We start from the raw sequence: 23,980 nt of genomic DNA on the forward strand, positions 1-23,980 counted from the left end.
TAGATCTCAGAGGACAAGGTAAGTTAGGATTTAGTGGACTGACTGGCAGGTTTGTACCACTAATTGCAGCCTTCTATTACCAACAACTCAAACTTCACTTTTCCGCTGAATCTCTGGTTCGACTTCCTCCTGCTTGGAGCTCAGCAAAGAGGCATCCTGGCTGGGGACACCCACCCATCTCTGTATTGTTACCTGCCTCGTTAAAACACCCCGGGCCCTGGCTGGACCTAGGCAGGGCAAGGGGACAAAGACAGCGGTATCCTGAGGTCCATCTGCCCCCCCAACCCCCCCAAGTGAAAGCAGCTCACTGCACTGCTCAGTCTCCCAAGCCAACTCAAAAGAGCCTCTGGAACAAGCAACAAAACATTATCATCTCTTTCTACACCCAAATCCTACCACCAGATGTAAGCAGTTTGCTGTAAACTTTAACTCTCACAGTGGGCAAATGAAAAGCTGCTTTGAGAGCTTTTTTTAATGCTTAAAGTTGTTTCACTGTTGTCTCCCCCTCTCCCAAATAAACATGAGCACTAAACAAGCTGCTACTGAGCTGCTTGCAGGGATTCATTTCCAGTTTTGCAGGACAGCCTATTTCAGTGCTCAGGTGCCAGCTCCTCCATCTGTTTTTCTTGTTTGCAATGCTGTGCTCTGTGCTGCTGCACGCTGTATCCACCGCGGAGCCGACACTTGGGAATGGTTTGGAGGTGCTTTGCTATTCTCTTTGCTGTTCTCTTTCTTCTCTTTTGGAGGGATTTCTGGGGTTTTGCCTGAGACAACCTGTGCATACAGATAAAGTAAAACGACTACTTCAAAAGGCTCCCTGCCATGTGTGCTCAGCATAGAGGCAAGGGGAGCTTGGGGGTCCACAGAACAAATGCATCAGCCTGGTCTCACATCCCTTCACTGGGCTCAACTTTGAAGTTCCTCTCGGCCAAATCCCAACCTATTTGCAAAAGTGCCCGATTCTCTGTAGTAACCTTTCTCCTCAGGAAGCAGTTTGTCACTCCTCCCTCCCAGGTACCATGGGATTGCTGCCATAGCTCGGAGAACGGCGATGGCACTTTGCACAGTGCAGCTGGTCCCACGCAGGAGCCATGGCAAGGGGAGCAGCCCCAGCATTCCTGCTGGCCTCCTTTCCCGTGGCCTCTTCCCCTTCTCCAGCGGTGGTGTTTATCCTTCTCACACAAATTTGCATTGCCCAAGCAAGCACCATCGTTCCTGTGGGAACTGCCATGTCACGTTCCCAATGACCTCTTCTTTCTGCAAGCTGAGGAAATTCAGGACTTTTTTCCTCTGTGAGGTTACAGTCTAGGATTTAGCTGCAGCCTGAGCAGTGACTACGTGCAGAGATATATCTAGGAGCAAAGGCATTTCCATACATATATATACATACATGCTGTGTCCCTCATCCAAAGATTGTGATCACACCCATCACTGCCGCTGGAAAAAAGGCATTTCAGGATGGTTGTCTGAGGGCTGCCCATACCCCCATGGGCAATGCAGGGTCTGTACCAGCACTGCTTTGGCGGCATAACGCTGGCAGTTGAACACCTACGCTGCTCCCAGAGGTGCTTCAACGTGACCAACATGCAGCAGGGTCTATACACCTCTGTCAACGAGAGGGAGAGAGGGAAGAGCAGCAGCTGCCCAGATGATGACTCAGAATCCTGGGAACAAGGAGCAAACATACTCTGCTCTGCAAGTCACTTCCAAGACTGTAGCCCAAATAGTGTAATTCTTAAGAAGATTGAACTAAAAACCTGTATTCTATACCATAAGGGTTTGTATTCCCGTGGCTTTATGTAGGTGGGACCTTGCAGTGTTCATGGGCTTCCTAGTCGAGGCCAAGCAGAGGAGCCCTGAGCAAGCCCTCACCCACCAGCTCCGATGAGCTCAGAGAGCATCACTTCACCTGCCCTGCTTCAGCTCTTAACCACAAATTAAAAGCTCTCAAAACTGTTGAGAGAGCCTATAATCTTCAGGAAATTTAAGGTAATGGAAATGAGCTAGAAAGGGTTGTGCTGACATTGGGAGGAGCTGGTAAAGCAGATGAGCTATCGTGGCTAGTCAGAGGAGCAGCCTCCTTGCAGCAGCTGGAGCAATACTGCGCAATGGGGACTGAGGAGGAAGTTACAGGAGAAATCTGAAACACGTTTGCAGAAATACCTGGGAAGCTTTAAACACCATGGAGGGCAATACCGAATTAGAATCCAAAAGTCTTATCATGCATATATCCCTCTAAAACCCTCACCTGCTCAGGTTTTCCAGGCTGGGGAAGGCAGAACTGAATCAGACACTGAGCTTACATGTCTCCGGGAGACAGCAGCACGGCAGGTCACTGCTTGCGGAGGCCGCCTGATCAGGGAATCGGTGAAGAATGATAGATGCTCACTGCCAAAATAGATGACGACCGAATGGCCGGCCGCCCCGGCACCCTCTCCTCTCCCGCTCCTCCCGCTGCGTTTCCCTGCCTGTCCAAGGGGACGGCAACGCAGCAGAGACCAAGGGGCCCAGCACTGCTTGCAAACTCCACTGCCTTCTGCCTAATCACAGCACAGCCCATAAATTTGCCACCGATGGCAGTAAGATTACTCATACATCAAGCGTGGCAGACAAGGAGATGGTCTCTCACTCACGCGACAGCTAGCTTCTGTGAAGGCAGATATCTGCGGGCGATGATTTTCAAATACATGCCCACATGCAGCAAAAACACACCACCAATTCCTAATTCCAGCTGCGTGATACTTAAAGACGGCTTCAGAAAACACGTCCTCGCGGAGTTTAGTTACTGTTGGGCTGGGCATTTTCTGAATACTTCTGATTTTGTACCAATCGCACGCAGCAGCTACGGCATCCTCCAGGGAACGAATGAGTTGACTTTTTTTAAGGAAAGAATTTTTGTCAAGAAATATTCCTCTCTCAAATAACAAAAACAACCTTTGCTTTCTACAGCCTGATAATTTTTAAAAAATTTACTAAAAGCCAAATTTCCTCCATAGAAATTAATTTTAAAAGCAAAACTTTGTATCAGTGCACACCAGAATAGTATCCGCAAGTAAGGCTAGTGGAACTTAGATCAAATATTTTCCTAACAAGATAACTGGTAGGACAAGAGGGGGAATGGGTCGTTTATACCCTCACAAATAGTACTACCGAAATATTAACATTTTCTATGACAATTTGTTTCATTTTTCAAATTAACAGTAGGAAAGAAATAGCAGCCAAGCTAGGAGGAAAACACATCTTGATTTGGGGCAGCAGATGTGATTTAACTAAGTTAAAAGCTGTTGAGGCTTTGACTAACAAAAAAAAAAAAAAACATTCTGTTTTTAGCTTTAAACAGTGGCCTGAATGACTTCTTGGTTGCCACAGGACTGGGTACACTGGCAAGGGATTCCCTGCACGCCCCGAAATGGAGGCACAGAGGCATCAGATAGCTCCGGTCTAAATTTAAAACTTTAGATGATCAGATAAATAACAGCTTCAAGAACTTTTGTTGCTTAATTGGGATATAATCAGGCAGCAAAGAGGTGCTTTCTTCTTCCGTTTTTTCCTAATATTGAATACCATGGATATAACTGGAAACCTAATTCCTACAAAGAACAAATTCAGTCCCCAAGCCTACCAACATCATCTACTCCTTGCTCTTCCCGTAAAGTCACATGAATCATAGAAAATATTCCTGAAGGCATCTCAAGAGGTCATCAGGCCCATGCCTTCTCTGACAGTATTTTGGTAGCACCTTTCAACTCAATGACATTTTGAACGTGCAATAAGCAAATTCTCTGTTCCTTCCACAGGTTGTTAACGAAAGAGTTGACTCATGCCAGACCTTCAACAGACACCAAGGGACTTCACTCACTCTTTGTCCCCTGTGACAACCACCACTGTGAAGGTACCTCAGGTACAACTTGCCAGCCACCACATAACATCATGTTCATCTAGGTCTTGTTTCCATAGCTTGTCTTCCTTATTTTCTTTAAGGAGAAATTAAGGTGGCAACAGGCAACACGCTGAGGGAGACTGTTTCTGGTAATTTATAATCTCAGTTTTCCTCCTAGTGAATTGAGCAGTATTTAATATACAACCTTATCTGAGCACCTCCACAGCAGAGCTTCATAAAAACACTGAAAGATAACAATCGTAAAATTTCGAAAACATAAATTACAGACCCATAATGGGAGGTTTAAGTCTCCAATTCACTTGGAAAAGAAGAGGGGCTATAAATTAGAAGAAATACAAGCTCCAGAAGAATACCTCTGCGCTAGATTTCACTTTATGTACCAAGAATAAATTTCCATTTTAGACAGGGGGAAGATCTGTTTACTTATTTCCCTGAAAAATGGATGTCACAGAACAGATCTATCTAGAGCTTGATATATTATTTCTTCATATGCCTTGCTGGAAGGCAAGGGCAGCGTAATTAAAATTACCTCAAAGGCCAACATACCGTATAAAACACCAACACACAAATGCACTGGAAGTTGCGCCACAGGCTTTTTGCTAAGAGCACAAGTAACCACTCAGCAAGACCCTCTTGGCAAGCAAATACTAGGATCCAAGCGCCTTGAGATCGTTTTGCTAAGCCCTATTAGTAATGCCCTTCCCATCTCTACCTGCACCTTTAAGCCAAGGACTATAAAGCCGTAACTCTATGGCTCATGTAGGAATTAGTTGCCATGAAATGTAAATAGTTTTAAAGTAACTGAATAGTTTAAACTGCCAACATGTGGAAAGAAGAAGTCAATATTTTATAGTGATCAGAGGTGTCAGAGGTGCTTCAGACAGAAAGGCACAATCCCTGCAGGCCATACAATCTAATTAAGTTAATTAACCATGTTATTTCCCTGGTTGCTGGTATCTCCTTAAAATCAATGAACTAAGACTTAACAGTGAAGTACATAACTAGGAGCCTTATTGATCATATCTGCACACAACACCGACTGACTCTCAAAGTCACAGCTCAGCACGCGCTGGGCTCAGGGTAAAACTTAGAAAGGACATGTCGGTAGCAGACTTTCACTTAATTATCCCACAGCCCTGGGCAGGTACCAGAAGATAGGGGAGAAGTGATGGAGATGCGAGAGGCACTGGAACGTGAACATCAAGACAGCAAATAAACACTGCAGACACCCAACTCGCAGCCCTGCCACCACCAAAACCTCCCCAGGGAGCAGCGAGACCGTCCTTTCCCCCACACAGCTGGGCGCAACTCACGCTGCCACGCGATGGCTCTTCACCCATTAAGACTCCATCTCATCTCCATTTTTATTAATGCTTGCCAGCATTAACCTTTCACCAAGCATTCAAGTTCCTCTTCCCTCAATGCATCTTGCAACACCCAGGCATGCCACACCAACCTTTCGGTGCTGCCCCACCGCCTGCCTTGGTTTTTCCTCCCTTTCCAGGCTGGGAAAGCCCAGCACGAGCACGCAGCTCCTCCGCCAGGGCAGAGGGGAGCAGAGAGGCCAGGTACAAGTCCACCGAGCGAAGGATTACAAGTCCGTCTCGTTTTTGATTCAGCTGTGACAGCAACTGCTCTAATCGACCAGGTGCCTATAGCTAATTCCACTTTTGCTCTGTTCTCTGTAGTACAACCACAGTTTTATATAGGCAGCAGTAAGTATGTACGACTAACGCAATGACGTAGCGCAGAGAAACACAGGCCTGGTATGAGAACAGAAACCTTGAGAAGTGAAGGCACAGGATGCAGCATTGAGGACTACCCGCATGGCGTGGCAAGAAATGGGGCACAGGCTTGGCCCCAAGCACCCCAACGTGATAAATAACTCACTAATGGTCATTTAAAAAATGCAGACCTCAAGCTGGACAAACCTGGTTTTAGGGGTAACAACAAAAAAAAGCAGTGCTTAACATATATAAATGGGGATGTAACCCAGAGCTACAAAACGATGAAGAAAGAGCAAAGGTGTGAAAGTGCGTTAGCAAACACAAAAATGACTCCAAGCAGATCCTAGGGTGAGGAAGAAGAAATCATCAACATGAACATCGTATTCCTCCTGGCAAAGGACTCCAAATGCTGACAACTCACTCTGACACCCCATCACCACCAGAATGAAACTGCTGACCCTAGGAAAAAAGAGTAGCAGCACAAGGATGAGTATAACGCCAGGAAAAAGGGCAGAAGCTAAGAGGACACTTGGAGCATAACAGCAGTCACACGCAGTCTAAAGCAATAGCAGGCATGAAGGGACAGACCCTCTAGCTGCCTTCCCAGCTCTTCTCCAGGATAAGCCATTACCAGCTCCTAATGACACAGAGGGGACTGTTCATTTTCGAATAGGTCAGTGACTCATTATTTTAACTCATTTCCCTGTCTTTAAAATCAATGAGCTCCTGAAATAGTATTATCCTGACAGATTGGTGTTTTAGCATCTCACTTACAGGGAAAGCAGACCCAGGAGGTCCCTTGCAATTCAGGGCCACCAGAATCACCCATGAAGATGAACTTAACCCCTTGGTGGGAAACAGCCACCTCCTGGGGAAGAGAACACCTGGATGGGTCCTTTTCTATGACTGTGGGGAGATTTCTGTGTGTCTTGTCTTCTCTGGCAGCAAAATAGGGACATCGTACATCAGAAGAGAGCTGTGCTCTGTCTAGTAGAGCCGGCTGGCCATGGCAGAGTCGGACAAACCACCCCCGTTCTCTTGCTTAGCTAGTCACATGAATGGGTTTTCCTACTCCCTCCACCTACCCCTGTATCATTCTTTTCCACTCTACTTCAAATTCCCATGCATGAAAAAAAGGAGGGAAATATCTCCCCTACCCCCCAAAAAAAAGTTCTCTTCAAAGAGCTTTGCCTCTACTCACATCACGCTCCCCAAAACACAATCAGCAACAGTTTCTTCTCACAGCACAGATCAAAGTATTCGTATTACCTGAGACGGCCTGTTTTGCTTCCAGCTTGCAAGGCTGGCTAACCCAGTGCATCTAAACTGTTCGCGAGTTTAGTAACTTGCCGGTGGCTAAGCAGCTCGGCCGGTGAGCAGCAGGCTGAGGAGGAAAACGGGAAACAGGTCCCACAAGCTGTCAGATCAGCTCTGCGTGGTGTTTTATCCCAGGAAACCTGCAGGGCTCCAGTGGGAAACACTGACCATGGAAAACCGCTGCTGGGGAAAGGAAGTGGGATCAGGATCTGTGACGGGTTACAGCATTCAGAGAGGAGTTCACAACGCTGGGGGCCACCACCGTCACTCTGGGGTGATTTCCCGGCTTTCGCGCTGTTTGTGTTGGGGGTTCAGCGGGTCACTCAGTGGCGATGAAAAACAACACAACTCCCCCAAGCCAACCCACCCCCGAATTAAGTTCACATTCAAAAAACCTGCACATGCTCATATACACAGAGGAAATTCCCCAGTCCTGTTAAAATACTGCTAGGGAGGCCATCGCCACTCACAACCTTTAACACAAGCACCAACTCCATCAGCGGTTTTTCCTTGTCAAATGCCCAAGGGAGAAGGGGGGAGGGAATCTTTTCAGCAGAGTACAACAGGCCCATGCTGCTAAAACCTGAGCACAGGGGATCTCGCTGCAATTCGCAGGCACACATACAGAAAACACATACACACGACGGCCACAGCTGCTTGGTCAGCAGCCTTCGCGGCTGCAGCATTTGGGGAAGCAGATGGGCGGCGGAGAACAGCACTCCCTGGCTGAAAGCCACACTCCCTCTTTTAATTATTCACAGGCAGAAATTGGACAGCATTCCTTGCCGCGTTGCCTGTCACCCATTTACTCCCGGGCGGTACGCGACCCTCGGCAGGAGGCAGCCCCAAAGCACCGCGGGGCAGCGCCGGCCGCCGGCACGCAGCCAGCGACCCCCCCCGAGGGCGGCGAGGCCGCGCGGGGGAACGGCCGCCACACGGCAAGGCGGGCCGCGCGGTGGAAGGGACACGGCCCCGCGGTCCGGCCCCGGCTGGCGCGTACCTACGGCGAGCCCCGGAGACCCGCGGGCACGGCGCCTTCTGTGCAGTGCAAGCGTTTGCCGCCTTACCCCACCCCGCTTGCCGCAAAGCCCTCCGTGAGCACGGCGACCACGAGAAAGAGAATAACGCAGTCAAAGCAGGATAGGATATGCCAAAAGCAAATTACAATGGCTATTCAGGAAAAAAAAAAGTGACCAAACGCCCTTGGCAGGTGACAGCGAGGAAAAGAATAAATACAATCAGAAAAAAGACAGACCGACCAGCTTGCTGTCACGCTGGAAACGCAGTCTCCTGCGGCCGGGAGCAGCCTGACGGATGAGGGTGAACTGTGAAGTTCCTCCAAGGCAGGTTGCCTAGAGGTACAACCAGACTCCGGCTGACAGAAACGCTGTTAACGGCGCCTAATTTGCTAGGGGATTATCACTTGATGTAAGGGATGGAAACTAGATTAGATACCTGGGGAAACTCACACCACAGATCGTTACTTTACAGGGAATTTTTTACACGCTTAAACAGGACTCCTTGTTCGCTTCCTCTATGTGCTACAATAGATTCGCAACCCTATGCCAGAAATGCATTTTCTGTGGCATTTTGGCCATTTTTCCAAAGATTTGGTGCAGCTGCCATAATTCTGACTGTGAAGATAGTAAGCAGAGAAAGCCAGCCATGAAATTACACTCAGTAACCGTACCTTCATATATGTTTTGATCGGAGCAGCAAAACCTTCTGAAACGCAGCCATTCCCCATGTTTTACAGGTAGGAAGGCTGGGGCACGCAGAGGTTAGCCGACTGGTTTTCCGAGAGGCGCAGAACTCCCCAGGCCCATTAATTTCAACTGACAGAGAGAAATTCCCTACTGCTCTGAAAACAGTCAAGTGATAGTTTTATTTTGTTCCAAGCTAGACACTCAGCCGGGAACAAAGCCAGGCACAGCACCGAGAGGCCTGCAGCTCAGTCCCCTGCACTAACCTACTAATAATAAACGCCAGGCACACTGGAACCACCGCAGTTTCCACCGGACCACAGCCCGATCTGCCGAGGAACACGGCAGCTATTAATGCAATGAGGTGGTACCGCACAAGGAGCTAGGAGGGGACGTAAAGGACATACAGCCCACAAAACATGGAAGAGTAGCAAAACATGACAGGTATGTTGGAATTTGCTCACAGCATCATCTCATCTAAATGCACACCCTGGGATTTGCAATGCACCTGAATTTATCTATCACTTGAAAGCACCTCGAGGTAGTACACAAGCCTCCAGCCCCATATGGGGACAGCGTCTGAATATGTTATCTGCACAGAAAAGGAGCTATCAGAAGTTCTGGCTTCTCTGTTAAAGAGCAGTTTAAACCATTCATTAAGTCAAAAGCTGTTTGCAAATGTTTTATATATATTTTTTATACATATATTTATATATATATATATATACACACACACATATATATATAAAAAAGAGCTGGAACACCAAATTACTTCTCTTCCATCCTCATTCACTCTTCAGCAACTTGTACTGATTTCTGCATTACAGGGTTAAAGCAACTCTTGTCTTCCATCTCCTCCAGAGCTACTAACAGCTCTGCCATTGGTGGCTCGCTCGTTTTTCCTGGGACTGAGCATTAGCTTTAAGACTTGTTCTCTTCCACTCCCCATTCCCTTTTATTGATCTAGAAATACTTCCTTATTTAGGGAAAAAGTAGTCATGCATTTTAAGGAGCCTTGGCCACCAACAGGAACCACCAGACCACAGCGTCTCTGGATACTGAGGCACAGAAGAGGCAAGGAGATACTGAACTTGTCTGAACCCCACGTACAGGGTGATCCTGCAGCAGCTCCAAGCCATCGTGCCCTTCGACAAGCCGGGGTGTCGGAGTTGCTGCTCCTCCTGGGAGCGGGAGGGAAGCATCCTGCTGGAACAAGACCTCACAGCACGTTTGCCACAAGGTTTTTCTCCAAGTTACTGACGATTGCCAGACAAGGAGACTAAGCATACCCCCAGCTTGAAGGAGAAAGCCCAGGAGAGGAGAAGGGGGAAGAGATCATGTTCCCAAGGGGACCGAAAGACAGCATCACAGGGCTGCTCCCAGCCTCACTCGGCAACAGGGACAGAAAATCCTACACAAGTCTACCTGCCCTCTCAACACAAAAAAGGAGGATTCATGAGGTTTTTAGGAACAAAACTGCATATACAATAAGGAGATTGACTGCTTCCAATTCAGAGATGAAAGTATGCGAAGGAATACTTAACTTAGGCATGAAATACCCATTCCATATAGTAGCCTCTGTTCAGGATTAACAAAAAGCCCCAAACAGGCTGCTATGAATATTTACTAACTCATCCTCCCAACTCACTGCAAAGTTTGTGCCACTGTGACAGACCCAGGGAATTTCCCTGAATTCCTGGTAGCCAAAGGCAGCAGATGTGGGCAACCTGTTTTCATAGAGGAGCCCTCACACCTGGCAAATACTAACATTTTCTGGAAAACACAAAAAAAAGGACTGAATCTGCATTGGTAAAGCACGTTGGTACCGGCTGAGATAACAGCAGCTTAGCACCACTAATTTCTGTAGAACTGCCATGCTCCCTGACAGTTTGCCTTATTCTCTTATTTTCGTTTTTGTTTCTTTGCATCTTACTTGTAGCTAGAGCTTCAAGGCCTTCGCTTGCAAGGGGATGGGAATGGAGACGAGCCCTCCCCTTCAGCCCCAGTTCGTATCCTCCTGCACAACATCCCAATTGCCCCTGCCAGCCTGCACACACTGCTCAGGTTGCGACCGCTCCTGCCGTCAAACTGGGGTCCGCAGGTAAGATACTGGGCCCCGCAGGTAAGATACTGGGCCATCACCTAACCTGTGCTCTAACAAATGGAGGGGAACAAATTTTTATCAAAGACAGGACAACAGATCCAGAAGCCAACCACAGACCTGTCCCACAGGACCCACGTGAGATCCCCAAAGCTTGAAGTAATTCCTACACCTAGCAACAGCTCCCCTTTTTGGCTGCATGAGGCAACACTCACACGACAGTCAGGACCTTTATTTCTCCGCGCAGACGAACCGAAGTGTCACCAAGACACCAAACAGCATCACGTTTGCAGAAAAGGTGACAGCACTGGTAATCCAAATAAATACTCAGAATATCCTCTAACTCCGGCAACAAAGAAACAGCCAAGGTTAGTGTAAGTGCTAAAATGAAAGCTCCGTAATGCTTTGTTCACAGTGGAAATAAAGTTGTTTAACAAGAAACGTGTGCTACTTCACAGACCAACACTCAACTGGAGGAGTGCAGAATTATCAGAGTTTATTTTGCCGTCTCAGCAAGAGACTTCTACCTGTCAGAAGGCAGCAGCTCAGCTGGCAGGGTCGCTGACACCTCCACTTACATACACGGATAAGACATGAATCTAACCACATCCTGATGCACAGCATTTCACTGACCTCAAACAACACACAGTAGCCCCTTCTCTTTAAATCCAGAGCGGTCTCACTGCAGAGTACCGGAGGCTGTCAGGGAAAAACGCGTCCGACTGAACTAATTCCCCGGTAGAAAGCAGCACTCCCAGCACTGTCAGCAGAATCAGCAAATTTTGCTGGAGCCAAAAACCAGTTCTGGTTCAAAAATGAAAGCTGATGCCAAGTTCATTTAATATTAATGAGGGGGAAAAGTCAGATAACAGGGAAATCATCATAATTCTACAATTTAAGTTTGTTATCTTATTTGAATTCCTTCATCTTCCAAATGGACAAAGAAGGAGAGAGAAACATGGGAGAAAGTAGAAAAGGCAGTTCATTCCCTTGACAAAGTGAGAGGGCTGAAAAAAAAATCATCCTACTTGAAGTTCAAGTGAAAAGCTTCATTACTTTTCCTTTCAGTGGAACAAGCCCATGGAAACACCAAACTTAACTGGACAAAATGCAGGCCCTTCCAGGAGAAGGTGTTTTATCACAAAGCATTTCACCTGAGCCAAGCACTGCCAAAGAGAGAGGCTCCCATTCCCTACGGAGCCCACCAGCATGGGATTTATTTTCTGAGTCAAACGCTAGCTGTGTTGCAACTCCAGCTACACCAGTGTCAATCCACAGTAGCTGCTCTGGTTTCAGAGACGTGAACACTCGCATGGTGTAACCCCGTATGGCCCAACACGTGCATGCAGGAGCAGGGGAGCAAGGAGCAGCACCTGCGCGTGCCGAGGAGCTGTTTTTCCCAGCACAGGCATCAGCAGCCTTTGCGGGAGTGGGTGGGAACGAGAGATGCTCAGTTCCTCTGGAAAAGGAGGCCACTGCGGGAAGAACACAGCGAGTTTTCGGCTTGCCCTAGACATTACACAACCCTTTCAGGCTAAGATCACTGCTCTAAACTTCAAGGGCTAGGACTGACTTTTTTAAAAAGAAGGCTCTGGTTACATGACGCAGAGCTCCAAAAATGCCTGCTTCTCTGTCTTAGGGCTCATCTACAAAGGGAAACTCTTCAACAGAGCTATACCCTGACAACTGTTCTACTACAATTATACCTCTGCGCATTTGCTTCTGTTTCAAAGGAAAAGCAACTTTATTCCACTATAACGAAGTCAAGTAATTAACAAAATAGTCATTTTCATTCTAGAACAGATCCAAAGGAAGGCCTACACAGCTTTAAGCATAGAAGATCTGACATGGAGCATGCGGTCCAGTGGAGAGCCCTGTTCCAGACCAGACTCCTGCCTGCTCACAGCATCACCCCAGAGCAAGCACCAGAACAGAGCAGCAAGGGCCTGGCTGCGGGTATGACTGAACAGCCCCTCTGCTTAGAAGACACAAATAGCAAACTTGAAAAAAAGAAAAAGCAAAGCAAATCATTTGCCTCTTCAACTGGCCACACATCTGGGTTTAGTCTGAGCAATCTTGGTTTCAGTGCAGCCCAAGGTATTAGAAGACCTCCCATCAGCAGCTGCACACATAGCTGGAGACCAGAGCATCTTCTAATACTGCGTCCACTGCTTGAGAATTGCTCATGTGCTGCACATACTTCTCCAATAAACCTGGCATAAACCCACAGCAACACCAACAGGTTTGGAGAACAACCAGCCTCCGCTGGCATGGACCAAATCCAGACAGATCTGGCAATTCTCACTCCACTATGGAAATTCTCCTGGCTCCCACAATTCATGGTTTCCATCAAGGTCTTCAGTCTCCAGAAAGGTTCCCTCCACACATCTTCCAACACTGGCACCTCTGAAGCGAGAACGTGCCAAATCACCGCAGCTGATTGATTTGCACAGCACTAAGTATCATCACTGATCATCGCTAATAAAAAGACGCCACTGGTATAAGTCCTACAGCACATAACAGCGTAAGAAACAGAGAGCAGAAATGCAGTTTCATATGACTGTAAATTGCACAAATACGGAATCGCATTCAGGTTGTAAAATCTGGCAGACCGATTCCAAAAACAAAACACAATGATCAATCTCTCTCTTTAATCAAATTCCCATAAGGCTCTAGAGTCATTCTGAAAAACCCTAGTGGCTTCATCCCTAACTAAATTGTGCAGGACTTTTCAATCAGAGCTAAATTTTACGACTGTTGAAGGCCGGGATCAAAAGCAGCAGCCCGAATTCAGCGCAGCATGACAGCGCGAGAGCCTGCGAGGAAGCAAGCGGGCAAGCTCAGGGCTCGGGCACAGCTATTACTCCCTCCCTTGACTGCTGCCAAATCCACATCAACATATTAATGAAAGAAAAAGACCTCATCAAAGTCTAGCAGGATTTGCTGTGGCTGTCCCATCAGTTTGATGAATGAACATTATCCTTTAAGCATTACCACCACAGCCATCAAGCAATTCTAATTCCCCGCCATACTTTACCGGGGGTCAGCACCTTTATTTTAACACTTTGTTTAAAAGCAGTGGCCTGTATAATTAGTATTACCAACAAACAGCAGCCCATAAATTCCTAAATACTGTGTATGCGGTTCCTCATCTCCAACAAAGCTTGGACGCACTGTAAAGTTAAGACTATCACACGCAGGCATATATTAATGGCTGCACGCTGGGTTCAGCAGACAGACGTAGCAGCTCTTCAACCACCCAGCAGTCAAACTGCTCACTGTTTAAATGACAACTATCCAGTTGAATTTCTTTACTGAAAATTAAGTGCCAGTACAAGAGATCGTGTTATTGTAGCTTTGGACAAAAGGACTCAGCAAAGCAAGGTATTGAACCTCAACAGACTCAACCCGGGACTGAAATACAGGTCTAAGACAACTTGATAAATTCAGGAACTCCTTTCTGAAAGACTGAATGAGATCCGCCTTAGCAAGCACAAGAGCAAACGCTTAATTTTTAAGCGGTGAAATAGCCCAACTGATTTCAGGTTATGCACACACATCTCAGTCTGCAAGATCAAAATGTTTATGGGTAAATGAACAAACATGATTTGCTTGATTTTTACAGTTACTCTAATTATTCTACATATAATGTGTGTATCACAGAAACACAACCGTCAGATCTTACAGAGCTTGCTGAAAAATCTAATTTTCTATTAATTGTGGCCAAAAAATTTCCATCTTCATGTTATTGGTACATTTCTCCTTGATGTGCGAGATTAAATAAAACGGAACCCTGTTTCCAATCATAATTGTACAGTTTCACAGCTACGGAGCAAAACATCCTGGTACACTGTTCTGAGGACAGAAAGCAAAAGCTGATGTTTATAGTCCAACTGTTATAAAACCTCTCCAGACAGACTGCTGCTATATTTTTACCTTTCGATTATAAAAATTTAAACAGCCCTGCCAAAATCACGAGAAACCACCCCACTGCTAAACTCTCCCCAGGGTCCCATTGCTGCCAAACCGAACCCGCAGCAAGATAACGCCGGCGAGAGAGATGCTGCCACGATTTCTCCTCTGCTGCCTTCGTCCCACAAATTACACACGTCACGGAGAATCTCCCTCTCCCGGCGCCTCCGCCGCAGGATGCGGCCACCCCCAGCGCGGCAGCCCCCGGCCGCGCAGCAGCACCGTGCCCCTATATGCTCCTACAGCTGTTTCCTAGGTAACCGGCGCGGAGCCGTATACACCAGCCGTATACGCCAGCCCTACGCGGGGAAGGAAGCAAACAGCAGCAACACAACCCTGCGACGACGTTTGGACTTTCCGGAGCAGGTTTAAGTTGCCGCCGTCCCTTTCCAACCCCCTGCTGCCCCCGATCCGTGCGAGGGGAACACAGCCTGCTTCACATCTTGTAATCTCTCTACATCAGTCTTTAGGGGTTTTTTAGGATAAGGATCATATTGGGGTTGTAAAGCACAAGCCAAATTTTCAGGTTGTTACTGAAGGAAAAATATCTGAGACGGGAAAGGGAATTGTATTAACAGCCCAGATTTATAATCAAACCCTGTATTTGCTCCAAGTAGTATTGGAAAACTGTTTCAGGTTCACCAAAGGGTGCCTGCATACTACTGTGACCGATGTTACACGGGTCACATTCCTCTAGATAACACTTATTTTCATCAGCTGGATAAAAGCATCTCCACTGCTCAGCCTGCAGAGGTGATTTACCCTTTCTACGTGCCCAATTTCTGCGTTCGCTCAGATGCGCTGAAGTCCCCGTGGACTTTCCCACCTGCCCACGTACGCTCATTCTCCTGGAGCAGAAACAGCCTTTGTTTCTTCTGCTATTGAAAGCCAGGGAACAGCAGGATACAGCCCGAATCCTGCAGTCCTCGCAGAGAGGACAGCAGCATGAGGGGAAAAAGAGGACGGGAAAGGCCCTGCGTGGCCAGCTCGTCCTCTCCCTGGCCCGAGAGAGGGAAATCAGCAACGAGGATGCTGCTCACGGGATTCGGCCTTGCAACTCCATACAGCCAGCGGCAGACAGCACCGCCTCGCCATGCATCCTAGCCCCATGTCACCAAGTCCGAGGCAACCCCACGGCTGTAGCACATTTCCAGCAATGGTAATGCACTACTCGGTCACGGGACTGAAAACTCAGTGACCAAGCGTGTCCGTTAGCACAGGGGAGTTGCAGCACGAGCTCTTTACCGAGGGATTTGAGGCACGTTCGGCAAGCGCTCAGATGAGGAAGCCTGGCGCCAGCTAGATCGGAGCAAGGCACTAACAGCAGGATTTTCCCATCAACTCCAATGGCCTTTGGCTCCCGTTCGTAGCAAGCAGCCGTCCTGGCTTTGACGGAGGCATTTGCATGGTCACAGACAGACTGACAGCATGGACCCCCCGACGTGGGAGTTGCAGGGCTATCGGCACAGGCTGCAGGGAACACCTCTTCCAGCAAGCACTTCCAAGCCATTGCTGTCAATGCTTTTTTCTGCATAAAAGCAAGAGTTGTATCAATCCCACACACAACCCTCTTCTAATGGGAAACAAAAGATCTGTCTGAGACCACAGCATGCCTGCACACTGGTCAGGGTCACCCCCTGCCCCCAAGGGACAGAGATTTTAAGACAAAACCCGTATAAGGGAAATCCCTGTGGATTTGGGAATGGCTATCATACATCAGTACAGCTCACGCACATCTTCCATTTTCCTAACTACGTGACTTGCTATAGATGACCTTTTGAATACCAACCGTGATTAATGAAGCTTCCAATCCAGCACTGAATGGCTGCAAATTGCAGGAGATGAGCATCACATTAATATTCAGTAACCAAAATACACCGCTCGTTCTAATCACCAATGTGCTTCCGCCGAACGCCAGGACTTTTGCTCTGGAAATTGAAATATTACAGTCCTCGTAGGAAGTTAACATGCCAACGGGCAAGAGCACATGTGTCTAGAGAGGGGCTACCTGATTTGGGTGTCTCAAATGAAATTACCACATCTGCATAGTCAGAGATGCCAACAAGGCAGTTATAACTTGTTTCAAATATGGAAAACTGGCAGTCAGCATTTCTTCGTAGACTGGTGAGCATTTGCCTTGCAAAGTAAATCCGAACAGAAAGAACGCTGCAGTGATTTCCTGGTGCTGTTATATATGAGAAGACGTGAAACTTTCTCCCGAGTCTAGTTAAATCTTGTACTCTACCATACCTGTCAACATCAGAGTGGTACAGATACATTAACGGGTACATCTCTGTTATTCCAGCACAAGCGCCAGGTTTCATGCTGCAATATGGATATCGAACTGCTTTGCCTTGTAGAAAGGGAAAGAAGTTCCCTATGAACTCAGCCTGTTACTTAGCAGGCATGCACCTTCTGCTCTGCGCAGCTCGCCAGCTCCAGCCTGCAGGATTTATTCCTCCAGATAAACCACTTTCTGATTAACCAAACGGTAACTTCCAAAGACAAACTGCTCTGGAGCCAGCCGCAGAAACAAGTGCGGTATCACTAGGGAAGATGTCTAACGTCTTTGAAAGGATGCAACGGGGAAACCAGTACACCAGCCACAGACTCGCTGCAGTGGGAGGTCGGGAGCAGGGAAGACGAAGAGAAAGTACATTATTCCACAGACCCCGGAGACAAGAGCCAGGATGTACATAGGAACTCATAAAGTAACAAGACAAATCATGTTATCCCACCACAGCTAATACATCAAGAGGTCAGTGCTATAAATGTTCTTTAAGACCTCCAAAACCTTCCCTGGTCCAGTGGTGCAAGAACAGCCCTGCCAGCTACAGCAGGGCAGCGCTGCAGAGCACTGCATCACATGAGGGCTGAATTCACAGGCAGGTCTCAGCGTGTCGAGCAGGGGGGACCTATTTATTCTTCTACAGAACAAGACTTCTGATTTCTAACAGCGCTCAGTTTCAGGTGGCTGGAGACTAAGTGGAATCAGTGGTCCCAGCAGGGTCAAATATCAGAAATAAATGGTGTTTTCCCAAAGCAGTGAGAGGAGGGAAACAGCATCAGAAAGAAAACTCATCAGCTTAGCGACTCAGTCCTGGCACCTCGCAAGGCACGTAACCGAGCCGTTTCCCCCTGTACTTCCTAACCGGCCGGCCAAGAAAAGCCCCTATTTTTTGCATTACTCACAGCAAACCGCGTAGCTGTGCTCCCTCAGGTATTCGGTGAGCCTGCTCGCCTTTGCAAGGTTGGGGAAGGGAGCAAGAGCAAAAACGCAACTCGCTCCTAACGGCTTGCGGTAGAGACGCTGAGGCTAACGAGCAGCCGCTCCTGCTGCCTCCCGGCCACCCCACGCCAGCTCCGCCAGCTGAGTCCCATGGAAGCACATGAGGATGCGCTTCGTTTCTGAGGCATCAACTTTCCCCACGGCTCTCGCCCCCATTCATACCTAAACCCAGGAGCCGGTGCGCAAGGTTTAAACCATCTCTGCGCTATGCCACCTTGTGGGTACCTTCTCCCAACTTTTACGAGCTGCAGGTCCAGCCTTAATTTAACAACATGCTCTCGAACACGTAAACAAAATAATTCGCAGTCACTGCGAGTCACCGCGAGCAGCACAACAGGAACAGGGTGAACACGACGCGCCCCCCGGGCGCCCCGCAAGCCCTCAATCCCCACGGGGAGCTGCGCAGCGAGAAGAATTACCAGCCGGGAGCAGCAGCACCCGCAGCTCTAGAAAGTTGCAGCTCAGATGCTGCAAAACCCCCTGAACGTCCAGGAAGGGGCCGCGCAGCCGCCTCTTCCCCACGTCTGCTCCCGCCGCACCGGCTGTGGCGAGCCGAGGTCCCCCCGCCCGGGGGCGGCGGGGCAGCCGCGCCGCAGCCAAGTTCGGTAACGCGGTGGGGGCCGCGGGCGAGGCAGGGCCGGGGAGGGGAGGGGAGGGGAGGGACGGGAAGGGCAGGGCAGGGGGCTCCCGCGGCGGGGCGGCGCTCACCGTCCTCCTGGATGCGCTGCAGGCAGAGGGCCAGGCTCTTCCTCCAGCCCGGCATGGCGGCGGGCGGCGCGGGCTCTAGGGGCCGGCGGGCTCCATGGGGCGGCGGCGGCGGCTCCCCCGCGCTTTATCGCCGGGCGGCGCCTGCGGCGGCGGCGGGAGGGAGCGAGGGAGGGAGCGAGCGAGCGAGGCGGCGGCGGCGGCAGCGGGGGTGGGGGGGGAGGCGGCCGCCCCGCCTGCGCGAAGCGCGCCGGGCACCCCGCGCCGCTCCAGTGGGGCCGGGCCGGGCCGGGCCGCCGGTGCGCGGAGCCGCGGCTTGGAGGTGCGCGCCCGGCGGAGGCAGGGGCAGGGGCAGGGGCAGGGGCAGGGGCAGGGGCAGGGGCAGGGGCAGGGCCGCGCACGTGTCGCGCATCGCCGCCGCCCGGCGCCTCCTCCCGGAGCGAGCGCGGCTGCGGCCCCGGTGCGGGGGCGGCCCCGGCGTTTCGCCACCTCGGCCGAAACGCAGCCGGGGGGGGCTGAAAAGCGCCTTTGTCATTTCTTAATATTCCAGAGGTTTCGGCGCTTCGGCGCGGACACAAAGGGGATGTTTATTGCCTGTGCCGCGGGATTCATGCTTTTAATTTCCTGGGGGCAACATATCTCTGCAATGACTAGCGGCTTTTTTTTGTTCTCCATCAGGCCTTTTATCAGCCGGCTGATAGGGCTCACTCCGCATCTCTGCCTCCCTTCGTGAGAGCGATTGTTATGTGCAGCGTCTGCTGTAACCTCAAGTATTACGTACCCAAGTCTCCCTGGGACAGCATGAGCTAATTCTCATTTCAGAGATCGAGCGTCTGACACACCAGACAGCACAGGACAGCACAGCTGCAATGCCAAGGCTGCCTCCCCCTAGGTACGTCCGTGCGCACTACCGCAGCTTGGTGTTCAGAGCGGCTTTTCACTCAGGTAGGGAGGGAGAAGCTGTTGTTAGGATAGCCACGCAGCCTGCCAAGGGCTGGCACTGGCGCTGCCCTGCCCTGCCCTGCCCTGCCCTGCCCTGCCCGTAGCTCGCGCCTGAGGACGGCTCGCCATTTGGGGCGTTAGCAGCCGGGTTTAAAGGGTAGCCGAATGTGCCAGGGCACGTGCCAAGCTGAGCAGCAGGGGTTTGGAAACCTCTCCGCTGCCTGGTGAAAACTGAAGTGCCTCAACCCAAAAGGCACTTTGGGGAGTGTCTGCTTGAAACAGCCTCCCGCAGCTCGGTGCATGCCCAGGGAGAAAAGCAGCTCCGCAGGAAGCGGGTGAAAGCAGAAACCGACCCACGGCAGTGACAACAGGGGAGTCTAACGGAGGGGAGGAGGATCCTAATTGCAGTACTTGAGTTAAATGCCTACAGTTAGGTCAGCTGAATATTCTTTATTCCTGCCCTCACATGTTCTTGAAGAGCAATGGGGGAGCTGCCAGCCCTGGGATGGGATGGGATGGCCTGGAGAGGATCTGGTTTGAAGTTATCATTACTGCATTTTCCCTGCAAGGTTAGGCTCTGATCCTCCGTGTAAGCCCATGAGGGTAGCCCTTTTCATCAAGGCATAAGAGTCTGCAACGCTGGGGAGGGCAGACAGTGAAGTGCAACACCAGAGAGCTGCATCAGAAGTTCCCATCACCATCACGGCAGAGTAGCACTGTAATGGCTTGCTCCTGTCAATATTTCCTACTAGGCAGTTACCCGTCAATTTAAAGGAGAGTGATTGGAGTGATGGCACCTGAAGGTTTACTCCAGTCAGCTAGAGCAACCACTAAGAGACCTTTCCTGAAGAATATCAGCAGCTGGAACAGTGTGATAAGCTCAGACCCTGCCTGTCCCCTGCTAGCAGCACAGAAACAAGGAGTTAGTTACACAGGAAAATTCATGGAAACAAAAAGATTTTTGTCCATATTTGCCATTAGGGTAGAAATGAGCAGGGATTGACTCCCCACCAAGCTAGAACTTCTTAAAGAGCTCCTTTCTTTAAATTTAATATGACAGCTTTCTGCAGCCTGCTTCTCCAGGAAAAACACAGCCCTCTGCAATTCGATTATAAATGTGCATGATACCTTTGGGACTAGCAGCAACGCAGAGCTCCATGGCTGAATTTGATCAGGGCATGTCACACCAACTTATAGGAAGTTTGTGATACGCACCAAATATTTTAGCTGACAACAAAACTCAAAAGTTTATAGAGAAGAAGTAATCTGAAGCCAGCATATATACTGGTGTTCAGTAGTTAAAGCACAGCACATGGAGAGATGCTGTTGAGTTATATTACTGACTCAGCCACATACATAGGCAAATCTACCTGCCCTTTCTATGGCTTGGTTTCCTCAACTGCAATTCAGAATCGCTTGCTGATACTCAGATTCTGTGCTATTAGGAAATGATTCCCAGAAAAGTGATCATTATTGATCTAGTGCTCTCAGGTAAAGCAATGAGAGTCTGAGGAAAACATGACATATGAAGGAGCTTTTAAAAATAAGGTCAAATCTACACTTTTGTGCTTAAAAGCTCATCTGTTTCTGTCATCTACACTGGCTGATCTCATAAAAGTCTCCTTTACGTTATCTCTTTAGACCATCATGGCTACAACAATACAACTTTTAAAGCACATTAGTGCCACAGAAATGATTAAACATGGATAATAGCAAGCACATTAATAGTTGAAAATGTAGCCCAGGGCTTTTAACAATTGATGCATGCGTTATTGTAAAAAGAACGAAAGCTAGCAGGGTGGGATTCTCAAGAGCACTTCATGTTAGCTTAGCGTCAGTACTCGAATGGGAAATTGTGCTGGAGAAAACAAAGCATAGCTAAAAATACTGGTGCTGAATTCATAAGCAGAGTCAATATCAAACAGATGCTATGGTAGATGTTTGGAGGGGAGATCCTTTCTCTACGAGAATCAGCAGTAGTCACAGAGAGATACTTCAAGCAGCAAAAATCCATAGGAAACCTCAGAAGTGAATATCCATGTCCTTGAACTATGCCTGGAATCTGCCTGCATGACTGAAATGCCTGGCTGTAGGATCTCAGGCACCATGATGACATGGATACTGCTACAACCACAAGAGATGCTGCTGGTTTGTTGCCAAACCTCCCACCAGCTGTGCCATCCTGCCGAGGCTGCTGTCAAACCACACTTGGGAGGAACAGACTCCTCTTAAGCAACATCCCAGGGCAACTTCACAGAATAGCTGGGTTTGGCAGAGACCCCTGGAGATCATCTGGTCCAGCTCCCCTGCTCAAGCAGGGTCAGATAGAGCACGCTGCCCAGGTGTCCAGTCACGGTCTGAATATCTTCAAGGATGGAGACTTCACAACCTCTCTGGGCAACTTGTTCCAGCATTCAACCACCCTCAGTAAAAAAGCATTTTCTGACATTCAGATGGGATTTCCTGTTTTAATTTGTACCTGTTGCCTCTCATCCTGTCACTGGTAACACTGAGAAGAGTCTCCATCTTTTTTTGCCCTCCCATCAGGTATTTATACTCACTGACGAGATCCCCCAGCCCCCCTGAGCCTTCTCTTCTCCAGAAACAGTCCCAGCTCTCTCAGCCTCTCCTTGTATGTCAGATGCTCCAGTCCCTTAATCATCTCTGTGGCCCTTTGATGGTCTCACTGCAGTAAGTCCACGTCCTTCTTGTCCCGGGGAGCCCAGCGCTGGACCCAGCACTCCAGATGGGTCTCAACAGGGCTGTGGTGTCTCTCCAGGGTTGGAGGAATGAAGATGGGTCCCAAGTTGCAGATTTGTTCCGAACGGGTTTGGAGAGAATGTACACAGGTCCTATAGGCTGAGCTAGGTTCAAGCACTTAACCTCCCACCTAGCAGCTTTCTTTGGCATATAAGAGGAGGGATTTGGGTCCATTGTGCTTCAGATACGATTAAAGCTGTAGGAAAAAAAGGTGAAAGCAGTGAGTTTTCCAGTCTCGAGAGCTGGCTGCTGGGCAAAGGTTCAGGTCTATCAGCAAGTGTGCAAAACAGTCTTTGGAAATTAGATGGGTCTTCCACCACTCTTGCATGCTGTGTGCACTGGGTGGTTAGCTGACAGTCACATCAAGTGTGTGGTTAGAGGAGGCTCACAAGTGCTCAACCTTTTCTTTTCAAGGTTGGGCTACTTCGAGTTTTGAAGCAATGCACCCTGCATCCTTACAGTGATAGCTAGGATAGCCTGTTCCCATACCCAACTGTGTGCGGAAAACTCCATTTTCACCTCCCAGGCACATGAAATAGGCCTGGGGATATAACGGGATTAATATCTATCACAACACAGCATCAGGATGGGTTTATTTCACTGATGTCTGCTACAGCTCTCACCTATATGCAGCTGTGTCCTGTAGCCCACAGACAGCAGTGATCTGCATTGAGATCATGGAATTTAAAAATAATCCTGTCATGCTGGAAGGTTAAAGACAGTTCTAAAGTGGATTATCTTCATTTTGCTACCACCAACAGAGGTTGATCAATAGCAAGTTTACCTGTTAATCCCACTTGGTTCTGTTTTGCCTTCAACACAGGCAGAGCAAAGAGTTTACTCAGTGTGGTGTCTGTTTCTTGTTAGGAACTTCAAGACACACATTCCTTCAGGCTCCTGCAGAAGTGTTTATGTCCAGCTAGGTTTTGAAGGCTGGAGGAATCTGCCATTCTGCCTTTTCTAGCTGATATTTACCCCTCTAAAAGGCTGAATGTCTTCCAGAGAGACGAAGGGAGGATGTCTTTGGATTTCACTGACAAAAGTTTACACTGTGTTTACAGGCACCGTGAGGACACGGTCACCGCTATGCTCTGTTCCTGCTGGAAGGGAGCACGAGCGCTCCTTGTTTCTGGCCCAAGGACACACTTGGAGATCAGCTCCAAAGTTGGTTCCTCACCTCCTTCCTTGGAAATTATGGCGTAAGTCCAAAGTGGCTCGGACCAGTCCCTCACCTCCTCCCAGTCACCTTCGTTCTGTGAGCACTCTGCAAAATAAGCATGTACCAAGGCTCTGAGCACCGAAGCAGCAAGGCTGCCTGTCAGCCTCAGAAGACTAAGTGGTATGAGGTGTCTGTGCTTGGCTCTTCTCCTGAATCACCACCATCAGTGGGTCTTCCTTCGCTCCTGGGCACAGGGCTTGTCCTTGCTGACTTCATTGCCAGGGCTGATGCTAATGCCAAAACCTTGGTTTTGCTTTCCTTCGAGGATGGTTTTTTTGTTTGTTTGTTTTAATTTTTCATTGCTCTACTGTCTCTGTTGACCGCACTGGTGTCCAGCTGCTGCT

The 23,980-nt window shown here is 49.0% G+C and overlaps 1 protein-coding gene and 1 long non-coding RNA gene across 2 annotated transcripts in view; one reads left to right on the forward strand and one right to left on the reverse strand.

Moving 5' to 3' along the window:
- The window catches only part of GRIP2 (glutamate receptor interacting protein 2), a 299,043-nt gene extending 280,222 nt beyond the window's left edge, over positions 1-18,821 (reverse strand). The window contains exon 1 of the mRNA XM_064518999.1: positions 18,719-18,821. Coding sequence (XP_064375069.1) covers positions 18,719-18,773 — 55 coding nt within the window. The 5' untranslated portion in view covers positions 18,774-18,821. The remainder of the gene's footprint in view (positions 1-18,718) is intronic.
- A 366-nt stretch (positions 18,822-19,187) lies between these two features.
- On the forward strand, positions 19,188-22,109 carry LOC112979188 (uncharacterized). Its single transcript, XR_003258125.2, has 2 exons — positions 19,188-19,607; positions 20,410-22,109. It is a non-coding gene; the product is annotated as an uncharacterized LOC112979188 (long non-coding RNA).
- Positions 22,110-23,980: the final 1,871 nt, after the last annotated feature.

Source organism: Dromaius novaehollandiae, chromosome 12, assembly GCF_036370855.1.
Source record: "Dromaius novaehollandiae isolate bDroNov1 chromosome 12, bDroNov1.hap1, whole genome shotgun sequence".
NCBI classification, from domain to species: domain Eukaryota; kingdom Metazoa; phylum Chordata; class Aves; order Casuariiformes; family Dromaiidae; genus Dromaius; species Dromaius novaehollandiae.